General features: G+C 47.0%; 7 protein-coding genes across 7 annotated transcripts; 4 read left to right on the top strand and 3 right to left on the bottom strand.

Moving 5' to 3' along the window:
- Nucleotides 1-50: 50 nt before the first annotated feature.
- Nucleotides 51-3448, bottom strand: OGAPODRAFT_17108 (uncharacterized protein). The gene has a single exon (XM_018354892.1). The coding sequence runs from the start codon at nt 1093-1095 to the stop codon at nt 88-90; it is 1008 nt and encodes a 335-aa protein (XP_018209164.1). The 5' UTR covers nt 1096-3448; the 3' UTR covers nt 51-87.
- OGAPODRAFT_77593 (uncharacterized protein) lies at nt 51-4489 on the top strand (the record flags this gene model as incomplete). Its single annotated transcript, XM_018356352.1, has 2 exons — nt 51-3369; nt 3481-4489. The coding sequence occupies exons 1-2, from the start codon at nt 1951-1953 to the stop codon at nt 4486-4488; spliced, it is 2427 nt and encodes an 808-aa protein (XP_018209163.1). The 5' UTR covers nt 51-1950.
- On the top strand, nt 1292-1630 carry OGAPODRAFT_9729 (uncharacterized protein; the record flags this gene model as incomplete). The annotated part of the gene is made up of 1 exon (XM_018357940.1): nt 1292-1630. One exon carries the CDS (start codon nt 1292-1294, stop codon nt 1628-1630), a length of 339 nt encoding a protein of 112 aa, XP_018209165.1.
- Nucleotides 4490-4499: 10 nt separating the features above from the next.
- Nucleotides 4500-6578, bottom strand: OGAPODRAFT_95263 (uncharacterized protein; the record flags this gene model as incomplete). Its single annotated transcript, XM_018357709.1, has 2 exons — nt 4500-5607; nt 5659-6578. 2 exons carry the CDS (start codon nt 6576-6578, stop codon nt 4500-4502), a joined length of 2028 nt encoding a protein of 675 aa, XP_018209162.1.
- A 360-nt stretch (nt 6579-6938) lies between these two features.
- On the bottom strand, nt 6939-8239 carry OGAPODRAFT_102168 (small subunit of carbamoyl phosphate synthetase; the record flags this gene model as incomplete). Its single annotated transcript, XM_018353095.1, has 1 exon — nt 6939-8239. One exon carries the CDS (start codon nt 8237-8239, stop codon nt 6989-6991), a length of 1251 nt encoding a protein of 416 aa, XP_018209161.1. The 3' UTR covers nt 6939-6988.
- A 183-nt stretch (nt 8240-8422) lies between these two features.
- On the top strand, nt 8423-9655 carry OGAPODRAFT_77590 (60S ribosomal protein L3; the record flags this gene model as incomplete). The annotated part of the gene is made up of 1 exon (XM_018356351.1): nt 8423-9655. One exon carries the CDS (start codon nt 8423-8425, stop codon nt 9590-9592), a length of 1170 nt encoding a protein of 389 aa, XP_018209160.1. The 3' UTR covers nt 9593-9655.
- Nucleotides 9656-9712: 57 nt separating this feature from the next.
- Nucleotides 9713-11969, top strand: OGAPODRAFT_17106 (uncharacterized protein). The gene has a single exon (XM_018354891.1). It carries the CDS (start codon nt 9765-9767, stop codon nt 11571-11573), a length of 1809 nt encoding a protein of 602 aa, XP_018209159.1. The 5' UTR covers nt 9713-9764; the 3' UTR covers nt 11574-11969.
- Nucleotides 11970-12129: the final 160 nt, after the last annotated feature.

Genomic DNA, 12129 nt, shown 5'->3' with positions numbered 1-12129 from the left:
TCTAGCGAACGGTCCATAAAATAAATAATTTTTGTGAAAAAATGAATCCTTGCACCATAATTTTATAAATGTCTCTAAATGAACGTCCTAAATAAGAAGTGTCACCATAAAAATGGCAATCAGGGTGGAAAAGCTGGACCGTAGGTGGCTTGCACCACTCTGGCAGTCGTCATCGTTCAGCTCGTAGTACTCGTTGGAATTCTCGTCTAGGAAAATGTTGCCCTCCCTGTACTCGAACTCGGCAGCACTGATAGGAACGTCCTTTCCGTCCTCGATGTCCTGGAGAACCTGCTGGATGAGCTTGGATCTTCTGCGCGCCTGTCTCTTGTACTCTATGCTGAGAGTTGAGTTCTCCACAGACTGCTGCTGGAACGTGAGCTCGTCGTTGCACTCCTCCTCGTTCTCCACACAGTACTGGTCGAGTTTCTCTAGTTGCTTGAAAGTTTCGACGTCTTTGCCGCCTTTGAAAGCGTTTCTAAACATCTCTGCCGCAGTGTTGTGCTTGAGATATTCTTCAGTGGCGTCCAAAAACTTGTTCAGACGGCCCAGGTTGCCGCCTTCCTTATTGGAAGCCATATCGGCGCTCAGCATCTTCATGGCCTCCATGAAGTGGCCGTTCGAGCATGTAGCAAGGAACCCAGCGAATTTCTCCTTTCCCATCGCCAAATAGAGGTCTATCATATTTTTCACCTGGTCAACGTCCACCTCGTACACCAGCTGTCTCCCTTCTTTGTCGTAGCTCTGGTCCTCCTCGGCAACGGGCCCTTTGACAGGAACATCCACAGAAAACCCTGCGCTGGAGGCCTCAAGATCGCCGTCTTCTTCCTCCTCTTCTTGGTACTCTTCGGCAACGTACTCCTCGTCGTCCTCGTAGTAATTCTCGGCTTCGAAATCGGCCTCTTCGTAGTCTCTTTTCTCATAGTATGGAGCCGGCGCAAGAACCTGCTGAGTATCGGAAAGATGGGCTTGCAGAGCATCGGCTTCGGCCCGATGCTGAACCGACGCAGCGTCCACAGCGGCCATCTGAAGCAAGTGTGCTCCCAAAACGTAGAAGGTCCAGAACTTGCTGGAACGAAGCGAACTGACTCTAACCATGGTTGGATCTAGTGATATTATATGCAAGCATATCCAGCGGGACGTTCGGACTATTTATCCTGTTCTTAACCGCCGGTAAGCTTTGTGCTACCATCCAGCCGCCAGAATCTGTATTCGGGCTGTGCACATGCTAATTTTCAATGACAGGTTTAATATACAACCTGGCGGTGTTTATTTTCCAAAGAATCGTCTAGTCATGGCTAGCTCCAACGATTTGCGGCAGCTCATACGGAATTCGTACGAGTGCATGCGGAAAATTTTGGAGCTTGACACGCAGTCGACGCTGACCAACTTCAATGTGATGGAAACGCTCAACAACTCGACGATCCTCCGGTATAGAGAGCTGGAGCCTTATCTGGACAGTCTCGAGTCCGAGACGTCGAAAATCCGGGCGCTGGATCAGGAACTGGCCAAAAACAAACCGAAATTACAACAGTTAGAAGAGCGGACCAAAAAGCTCGCGCTGCTGGTGGAGCAGATGGACGAATGGTCTGCTGAGTTGGAGGTTAAAAGCCGACGTTACACGCGAAAGTGAGATTATCCAGGAAATTGGTCATGATGTTTCCATGTGAAAAACCACATGCGATTTTTCGCCTATGGGCGGGGTGCCTTTATACCAGGATATATTATCTCATGCCCAAGAATTTCCTAATTTATGCTATGATAAGTTTTCATATGCTTCTCCACAGGCTATCGGCAAATCGACGCGTCGCTCAACAAAAAAAAGAAAACTTTTTCCGTGCTGTAAATATATTAGCATCTGATTACCAGCTACCCCAGTTTTTGTACAAGAGCTGTCAGCCGTTGAAAGGGACTATTGAATCTTCGGGTTCTTGCAATCCAAGCTAGTTATTTATGTCAGACAATGGGCAGAACTTGCGGATCAGACCGCTCAAAATTGGCGAGCTGATAGACAAGGGAGACGATTCAGAGGACCCAAATGCTGCAGAGCTTCTGATGGCAGCACAGGCTCTGGGCGAGCTGAAGAACCGGCCAGAGTTATCTAAGCCAACGATCCTCGACAAAGTCACCTCCCATCCTCTTATATCCAGCTCTATCAATTACATGTTGGAGAAAACGATCAACACTTCAAGCAATATTGTTCTCCTCAGCGGCGAGAAATCCAAACGTGCTCGCAATGGCCAACAGACAGAGTCTGTCGGACCCGATAGGGACGACGCATATGAGCAGATCCCGCTCAAGCGGCCGAAACTGGAAAAGACAAGCTCTGGATCTCAGCTCAACAACCGTCTTCCGCCTCCATCACAGCCTCGATTCGCCCGCCTCAACTCATCTCTACGTCAGCAGGTTACCATATCGTCAGCCATCTCCACCCAAAAAAGTCTTCAGGATCTCACTGAGCTCAGTGTTCTGAATCTCAATATCGAAAGTCGCCGCAGACTCACCATGCTCATTAATTTTTTGAAGATCGGAAACACGCAACTTAGCGAGCGCATTGAGAACCTCATCAACGTCCTGGCAAATGAACAGAATGTGAGCAAATCTCGCTCATCGAGTCCTGATAATATACACGGTGGTGCTTCGACGCTTTCACTGCCTTCACTGGCCTCCGTGAGTAGTGCTGCGTCTCTGGCTAGTCTTCCAAATCCCGACGAAACCCCAAAGCTGAGTCCAGAGGCAGAAATACCTGTCCAGCAGCTCAAAAACGAGATAGTGGGCACTGTGAAGAAAATAGTGAATGTGGTTTCGAAAGTGTCTGCAAACTCGCTTCCAGAGCCTGCCCGCTCGAACGTCCGTGAAATGCTGTTAAAACTACCAACCAACTGGGCCATGTCATTGGAGCAAAACCTGTCGGAGTCGGAAGATGAGGACTCAGACGACGAAACAAAGACGATATACGAAGATTCCCTGGAATACCCGGACCAGAATACTGAATCGCAAAAACGCAAGTCCCGGTCGCTGGCACAGCAACTGCTGGCCAACCTGTTCAAGTACAGAAATAAAACGCCGAAGAACACAGGCCAGCCGAACAACTGGTTCAAGAAATCTATCCGCCACCAGATTCTGAGCGATCGAAATGGCAAGGTGCTAATTCTGGCTCAGGAGTCGCTCGACATGATCAACAAAATCATCAAGTTCTGCAACGAAAACCTCGATAAGGCGGAAACGTGGAATATCTCGAAGCAGACCCAGCAGGCCGCCCATTTAATGAACAAACTACAAAACATCACGTATGTGACGCCCGTGTCGAGCTCCGACGCCGACTCGAACTCCTCGAAAGCGCAAAGGGACTTGCAGGACAACGACGCTATAGTCGGTCGCGAGGATTCTCCTTCCAATTTATGATTTTGTACATCTGTACACCACAAACTACATGTAAGAAAAATACCCCAAACAAAAAAATATAAGTGTAAAATAATGAAGAGCAACGACTCGTTTGAGAAAGATCTGTTGCGGTTCAAGCTTGCCGTTCTGAACTCGCCAGGGTTTACTGCTAAGGATTTATTGGCTGGCGTGCCGGATGGCGACGCCAGCGTGTTTTCTAACAGGGGCAACAAGCTACTGTATAACTCCGACGGGGTCGACTACACGAATCTGAACTCCTACAGGGACGATCTCAAACTGGTTAAAATAGAGGAAATTGACCCTGAAACTGGTGAGAAACGGCCACGATATGTTATACGACGCAAAGACCAGACCGTGGAGGAGATAATACAGCGTGAACTGGACGCTGAGTTTGGCATAGTGGACGAAGACGATGGGTACAAGCAGGACTACGACTCTGTACAAGGACTATTTGATTCCGTGGACGTTGCTGAAATATTAGCGCCGATAACACATCCCACGAACATCGTTGAGCGCAAGACATTAGAGAGGATATATAAGAGCACGCATTTGGAAGAACTCGCCGAGCAGACGATAGAGCTCATAGAGAAGGAGCAAGACAACGTGATCCAGCTCAGCAAGCTGATGAGCGTGTTTCTGGGAGATTGTCCAGAAGACTTATTGGCAGACAATTTGAAGCTCCCAGACTACGACCACAACCTCGACCTGGAGAAACAGATAGCCGGAAGCGAAGAGAACGGGTTGAACAAGGACATGGATGCCACGCAAGAAGAGGACGATGACGAATGCCAGAACGGAAACGGCGAGGCGCAAGATTCCAGAAAGATCAATGAGCGTATCAAGGATCCGTTCTTCAAGCTTCCAGAATACAAGCGAGACCCAAACTTCGGGATCCGCAAGACGGAAGACGCAGAGGAGTCTCGGCAATTGATTCAGATAGCGCTCCAGCGGAACGAGGAGTTTATCAGATCGCTAACCACCATTCGCAACGGCTTTATCAGAGCAGACCGCGTGAAAAATAATATATATAAGTGGAGCAAGGAAATGGCCGAGGAAAATTACGACAAGAGCGAAGAAAGTGAATAGTATAATACACATTAAGCCAGTTCAAGGACTTGTTTGAAACTGCTCGAGGGCGTTAGCTTGCCCCCAAAGAAAGGTACCACTCCCTGTTGCACAATGCCGTCAAACAGCTCGTAGATCAGACCTTTAAGATCGTCTCCGGTTTGCTTGAAATCAGGGTAAGAATTTACCTCGAGCAGCGACACGTTGAGGTCTTCGTCCACCACGAAATCGATACCAAATGTCTCGAAGCAGTTTGGCAGAGGCTGGAAATTGACTTTGTCATTTGCGGCTGCTCTGAATAGCTCTCCAACTATTAAGTTTATGGACTCCCGGATCTGATTTTGGGAGAATTCCGAAAGCACACTTTTACCGAGCTCCACCACAACCAGCTTGTCTGTGTCGCCTTGCAAGCAAGTGTTGGTAAGATGGCCGTCAATATTGTCAAAATCCCTGTGATATGGCTTCTCGCTAAATAGCATCAACATTCTTTGATAAACGAGCACCCGGAGATCACCCACGCAGAGCACGTAGGTACGAATGTGGAACTTCCGGTTGTCATACTCTGGAAGCAGCAATGGGTTGGCAATATACTCCTGAACAATGAAATGGCGCAGCTGGGATGTGATCACGGCGTTTTCGTCTCCATTTTCCTCAGACTCTTCAAACGAGTCGAATATGTTCTGCAACTGGTCAATGGTCTGAAAAATCCTGATGCCCTGGCCTTTGTCACTCATGCTCGGTTTCAAAATATACGTTTTAGACAGCGTCTGCTCGTTTTGTTCCAGATCCTGACGCAGTTCGTAGCTTTCGTCTAGAGAGTCATCCAAAAATTCTGCATAGTCTAGCTCCAGCTGGTATGTCTCGGGAAAAGCTTGATTTAGTATACTCGATGGATTTTTCGAGGTGTACATTGCAATGGTGTTGGCCAAATAGTGTTTTCGAATCAGACCCTTCCGATAAATATACGAGTTGGCCATATAGTTCTTGTCACTCATCATCCTCTCGTGATCCAGATCCTCGTACTCTGCAAACACAAGCGTCTTTCCCGAAACCCTGCTGTTCAAGTACTTGTCCAGAGCTTGCTCTAAAGGATCGAAAAGATACGCATCTGCTGGGTAGCCAATGAAAACAGAATCGGAGCTACGTTTCGGAGAATTTCTATATGTTAGAATAGAACTCTGTCCAACTTACTCAATGATCAACTCGCCAGTGTTGAGATCATCGATCTCTTTGAATGCTGCCTTAAGAGCTGTAACGGAAACAAGCCCTTGGTCCACGGCTATAGCATCATTCAGAACGCTCCCATCTCCGAGGTTCTTGTGCACAGAGTCAAAGTCGGGAGTCCACTTAAAGGTCTTTCCGTGGGTAACGCTCTGGTCCACGATATCTGAGGCTGGCTGCTCAGGACTTTCGGATTTGGCGGTATACAGAGACTTTGTCCATTTGTTATCGAGTGTTGGGGTCATCACACACTTGGTTTCGCCGAGCTTCAGGCTCTTTCTCAAAGGAACATTGATGGTGTACAAATCAACGCGGTCATCCCACACTGAAACGAGTTTCTCGATGAGTTTGACCGACACCAACGAGGCCTCAGCCAGAATTTTAGGATCGTTGAAAGAGTCGGCTTCGAAAGCGTAAGACACAGCAATCGCTTTCTTGCCGTGCTGTACACCCTCCATTGCTCCTCCAATCGTTCCACTAGACAAGGAGTATAGTGCGGAACAGTTTCTTCCAACATTGGGCCCACTGATCACAAGATCGACGGGCTTTTTGGCAATATGGTTGATTCCAATGTCTGCGCAGGTGGCTGGAGTGCCGTCCAGAAGACACCACTCTTTCATGTTGGGGTCCTTGATAAGATCGGCATTCGGATACGAGAACGGCCCGTGGAAAGAACTATCTGATGGCTGGTCAATCGCAGAGTAGATATAGGAGGCAGAGATTTCTTTTCCTGCCAAGTGGGCCTTTCCAATCCAGGACTTTTGGGAGCTGGGCACGCAGATGGTCAACTCCCAGTTAGTCAACTTGTGAATAGCTTCGACGAGAAACTTAATGTATGGACTTGCGGTCTCGTGCGGAGCACCGTCGTCGTTGGTCAAAAGAACGTGCATTTTTTTCACTAGATTTTATTTCAGGAATAAAATTCCGTGCAGATGTGTTCCTAATTAATTGCCAGGCACAATTATATAATTAATACACACGAGTGCTAATGCGATACCTACTTTACGATATGAGCCGTCGGACTGTATACGGTAACGGTTGTTCCAGGAGAAGTTTAACTTTGGGGTGCAACCGAAACATAAAATTAAAAGATCGATAATTAATTTTCGCCGTTGATAGATATGGATATAATCTTTAGAATCTATGATTCAGAGGTCGTTGCTAAAGAAATTGGCACCATTTATTGGTGAGAGGTTTCCGACTTAGTTCTGATGTCGGGCGACAAAAGTAGAATACTCCTATCTTATCTAGTGAATTTCATTAAGGATCGGGTCCAAAGACTATATTCGGCAACTAAAGCTTATACCACGCGCTCTTTTGGCAAAATGTCAATCAGCAAGTCGTCTGGGCTTAGTTTCAAGTGCGACTTCTTGTATTCTTTGAGCAAATCGAAGTACTTGTCGAACAGGTAGGACGAATCCAAAGGACCTCCCTTGGCCTCTGGGTGGAACTGGGTCGAGAAAATCGGTCTGGTTTTGTGGATCATTCCCTCGTTCGACAGATCGTTCAGGTTGATGAAGTACTCTTGAAAGTCTGGATGTAGGGTCTTTGCATCAACCGCGTAGCCGTGGTTCTGGGACGTGATATGACACTTGCCAGAAAGAAGGTCCAAAGCCGGGATGTTGTGAGCTCTATTTCCGTACTTCAACTTCACAGTCTTGGCTCCAGAGGCCAATGCGAGCAGCTGGTGCCCAAGACAAATACCGAAAATTGGCAGGTCTGGGAACTTCTCCATGGTCTCTTTCAAATTTTCAACGGTGGCAGAACAGTGTGTGGGATCGCCAGGGCCGTTCGAGATGAAAACACCGTCAAACTTGTCGGCAGTCTTCTGGATCGGATAATTGTAAGGAAGAACAGTGATAGAGGCGCCACGGGACACCAGGGAGCGCAGAATATTCTCCTTGACACCACAGTCTAGCACAGCAACATGGTACTTGGCATTGGGCGAAGGAACATGGAAAGGAGCTTTGGTAGTGACCTTGTGCACCAAATTCACAGAGCTCGGGTCATCGAAAGCCGCGTCCTCATCAGCATCGTATGTTTCGCCAATACTCAGCTTGGCCAGACTGGAGCCCTGCTCTCTCAGATAAGTCACCAGTTCTCTGGTGTCGACTCCAGTGATGGCAGCAACACCCTCACGTTTGCACCATTGGCTCAGACTCTCGACGGCCGTCCAATGAGAGTATTGCAGAGCCACGTCGCTGACAACAATACCAATACATTGGATATGTGGCGACTCGAAGTACTTTAGCAGGTTGTACTCGTCTCTAGCAGTGCCCGAAGGAACACCGTAGTTGCCAATCAGCGGCTGAGTAAAGACAAGAATCTGGCCTCTATAGGAAGGATCAGTCATAGACTCGGGATATCCAACAAGAGAGGTGGTGAACACTGCCTCTCCGCTGACGTTCTTATCAGCTCCAAAAGAGTAGCCATTGAAGATTGGGCCGTCCCTGATAGTCAGGGTGGCTCTGTCTAAGCTCTTGGTCGACGATAGTCTGATAGAATTCCATCTGATGGCCGGGAGGGCCACCTTGGTGAAAGTTCTAAACATGGTGAGTCAGTTTATTTGATAGAGATCGTGAAAATTTTTTGTACAATTACCGCGTTACCCTTTTGAGACAACCACATCATTTGCTGTCGTTATTACCCTGCCTAACAACTTTTTTCCTCATCCCAGCTAAATTTTTCATCGTTTTTTTTCAAATTTTTCATTTCATTTTATTTTCATTTCATCATGTCCCACAGAAAGTACGAGCAGCCAAGACACGGTTCCCTGGGTTTCCTCCCAAGAAAGAGAGCTGCAAAGCAGAGAGGTAGATGTAAGGCTTTCCCTAAGGACGTCAAGTCTAAGCCAGTTGCTTTGACCGCCTTCCTTGGTTACAAGGCTGGTATGACCACCATCGTTAGAGACTTGGACAGACCAGGCTCTAAGATGCACAAGAGAGAGATTGTCGAAGCTGCTACCGTGGTTGACACTCCAGAACTTGTCGTTGTTGGTGTAGTCGGTTACGTCGAGACCCCAAGAGGACTGAGATCTTTGACTACTGTCTGGGCTGAGCACCTTTCTGATGAGGTCAAGAGAAGATTCTACAAGAACTGGTACAAGTCTAAGAAGAGAGCTTTCACCAAATACTCCGAGAAGTACGCTAACAGCGCTGCCGAGATTGAGAAGGAGCTTGCTAGAATCAAGAAGTACTGTTCCGTCGTGAGAGTTCTTGTCCACACCCAAATCAGAAAGACCCCACTGACCCAAAAGAAGGCTCACTTGGCTGAGATCCAGGTGAACGGTGGTTCTGTCTCCGACAAGGTCGACTGGGCCAAGGAGCACTTTGAGAAGACCGTTTCTGTTGACTCCGTCTTCGAGCAAAACGAGATGATTGACGTCATTGCCGTCACCAAGGGTCACGGATTCGAGGGTGTTACCCACAGATGGGGAACCAAGAAGCTCCCAAGAAAGACCCACAGAGGTACCAGAAAGGTCGCCTGTATCGGTGCTTGGCATCCATCCCACGTTATGTGGACTGTTGCCAGAGCTGGTCAAAGAGGTTACCACCACAGAACCTCCATCAACCACAAGATTTACAGAATTGGTAAGGCTGGTGATGAAGCTTCTGGTGCTACTGAGTTCGACAGAACTAAGAAGACCATCACCCCAATGGGTGGTTTCGTCAGATACGGTGCCGTCAACAACGACTTTGTTCTGTTGAAGGGATCCATCCCAGGTCCAGTCAAGAGAGTCATCACCTTGAGAAAGTCTCTGTACGGCCCAACTAACAGAAGAGCCCTGGAGCAAGTCAACCTCAAGTGGATTGACACTGCCTCCAAGTTTGGTAAGGGTAGATTCCAGACCCCAGCTGAGAAGCACGCCTTCATGGGTACCCTCAAGAAGGACCTTGAGAAATAGATATATAATTAGGTATATCCCTGTTTTTCACTTAATTAGTAAGCCGGGTAACCCAAATTTGCCCCCTTTGTGAAAATTTTTTTTTCAGTAGTAGAAAAGCAACGTGAAGATAGGATAAAAGGGTTAGTGTTCCCACAAGATTATTTCTTTATAGATTGTGGATTATTAAAAGATGTCATACGTCCCGCCACACAGATCAAGAGGAGATTACGTTCCAAGAGACACAGGGGAATCGTCTGGTAGAGGCGGATTTTCCAGCAGAGGCGGATTTGCCAGCAGAGGAGGTTACAACAGGGGATTTGGAGGACCAAGCAGAGGCTTTGGAGGAGGATCAGGTTACAGCAGAGGCAATGGATATTCCAGAGGCGGCGGCTTTGGCAGGGGATCCAGAGCTCAGCCAGGTCAAGGTTCTTGGGTTAACGGTGCTCATAAGCCAGCTGAGCGTAACGAGAGGCTCGAGCTAGAGCTTTACGGTAAGGCAGGAGATGGACAAACCCAGTCTTCTGGTATCAACTTTGACAACTACGATGAGATTCCAGTTGAAGCGTCAGGTGACGATGTGCCAGAGCCAATCAGTGAGTTCACTTCGCCTCCGTTGGATCCTTTACTCGTGGAAAATATCAAGCAAGCTAGATTCACCAAGCCAACCCCAGTGCAGAAATATTCGATTCCTATTGTTGCAAATGGCAGAGATTTGATGGCATGTGCTCAAACCGGTTCGGGTAAAACTGGTGGATTCTTGTTCCCAGTCTTGTCTGAGTCCTTCAAGCATGGACCTTCAGAATCTTCTCAAACAGACAATGCCTTCGACAGAAGAAAAGCGCATCCAACTGCATTGGTTCTTGCACCAACTAGAGAGTTGGTTTCTCAAATTTATGAGGAAGCCAGAAAGTTCTCTTACAGATCCTGGGTCAGACCAGTTGTCGTGTATGGAGGTGCCGAGGTCTATCTTCAAATGGACCAACTCAAGCAGGGTTGCGATCTTTTGGTCGCCACCCCAGGAAGATTGAACGATCTTTTGGAGAGAGGCAAGATTTCATTGAAGAACATTAAATACCTTGTTTTGGATGAGGCTGACAGAATGTTGGATATGGGTTTTGAGATTCAAATCAGGCACATTATTCAGGGTTGCGACATGCCGCCGCCAGGTGAAAGACAAACATTGATGTTCTCTGCAACGTTCCCTAAGGAAATCCAATTGATGGCCAAGGACTTTTTGCACAACTACATCTTTTTGTCGGTGGGAAGAGTCGGATCGACCTCCGAGAACATTACTCAAAGAATATTATACGTTGAGGACGATGAGAAGAAGTCCAGTCTTCTGGATATTCTCACGTCTACCGAAGACACGCTGTCCAATGGACTCACTTTGATTTTCGTTGAAACCAAAAAGATGGCTGACATTTTGTCCGACTTTTTGATTAATCAAGACTTCCCAGCCACCTCTATTCACGGTGACAGATCTCAATACGAAAGAGAAAGAGCATTGGAGAGTTTCAGATCAGGAAGAACGCCAATTTTGGTTGCCACCGCTGTTGCTGCTAGAGGATTGGATATCCCTAATGTGACTCATGTGGTCAACTATGATCTTCCAAACGATATTGACGACTACGTCCACCGTATCGGAAGAACAGGAAGAGCAGGAAATACTGGTGTCGCCACTGCCTTTGTCAACAGAGGAAACAAGAACGTTGTGAAAGACTTGATTGAACTTCTTAGCGAGGCCAACCAAGAGGTCCCAGACTTTTTGACTGTGATTGCAAGAGAGAACTCCGTTGGCAGAGGTCGCGGAAGAGGAGGCAAGACCCAGAATAGGGATTACAGAAAGTACGGAGGCAACTCTGGAGGCTACGGAAACGGCTATGGTGGTAGATCTAGCTATGGAGGAGGAGGATACAGCAGTTACGGAAACGGTGGAGGATTCAACAGCTTTGGTAGCTCCGCTGCATCAGCATCGTCGTCATCATCTCAATGGTGGTAATTTCATAATGGTGGGAAGATGAGAGAAGCAGGAGATAAAAGAAAATGAGAAAAAAAAACAAGTGTATCTGAACTTATTTGATTCGATCGCTTCTCGAGGGAATATAAAGATTGAGAAATAGACAAGAGTAAAGGACAACGTCAGTCCTTATTCGCCATTCCTCTGAGCGAGAAAGTTTGATATACTATTCATTTGTGCGCTGGACCGATTTATGATCTTTGACATGTTGTTCGTGATCATTGTACATTCAATTCAATTATTAGCATTTTGTCATTGTTTGATTTTATATGATAGAAATGTTTTCTGGTGCACTTAATGATTAACGGTTTTACAGTTTGGGTTTCTTCCTTATTTATACCTCCCTGTATATTGCTAATAAGTTAGTTTATGTTTGTTCCAAGGCAGTGTAATATTTCTCTACGGAGATATACCCCTGTTTTAAAAAAGTACGCCATATTTGACTTTTTTGTATTTGTGCCTTTGACTTGGCATCCTCTGTATTTTTTTGGCATCCACCTTTTTTTAGCCAAAATTCACCGATGCTGCCTTCTTTTGG

The sequence above is a fragment of the Ogataea polymorpha genome (genome assembly GCF_001664045.1).
Source record: "Ogataea polymorpha strain NCYC 495 leu1.1 chromosome Unknown OGAPOscaffold_6, whole genome shotgun sequence".
Taxonomy (NCBI): domain Eukaryota; kingdom Fungi; phylum Ascomycota; class Pichiomycetes; order Pichiales; family Pichiaceae; genus Ogataea; species Ogataea polymorpha.
Note: the sequence above shows the minus strand (reverse complement) of the source record. Positions and strands in the feature narration are given on the sequence as shown.

Bases quoted from the DNA above. Each gene is read 5' to 3' on its own strand.
- OGAPODRAFT_17108 (XM_018354892.1), bottom strand. From the start codon at position 1,095: ATGGTTAGAGTCAGTTCGCTTCGTTCCAGCAAGTTCTGGACCTTCTAC.
- OGAPODRAFT_17106 (XM_018354891.1), top strand. From the start codon at position 9,765: ATGTCATACGTCCCGCCACACAGATCAAGAGGAGATTACGTTCCAAGA.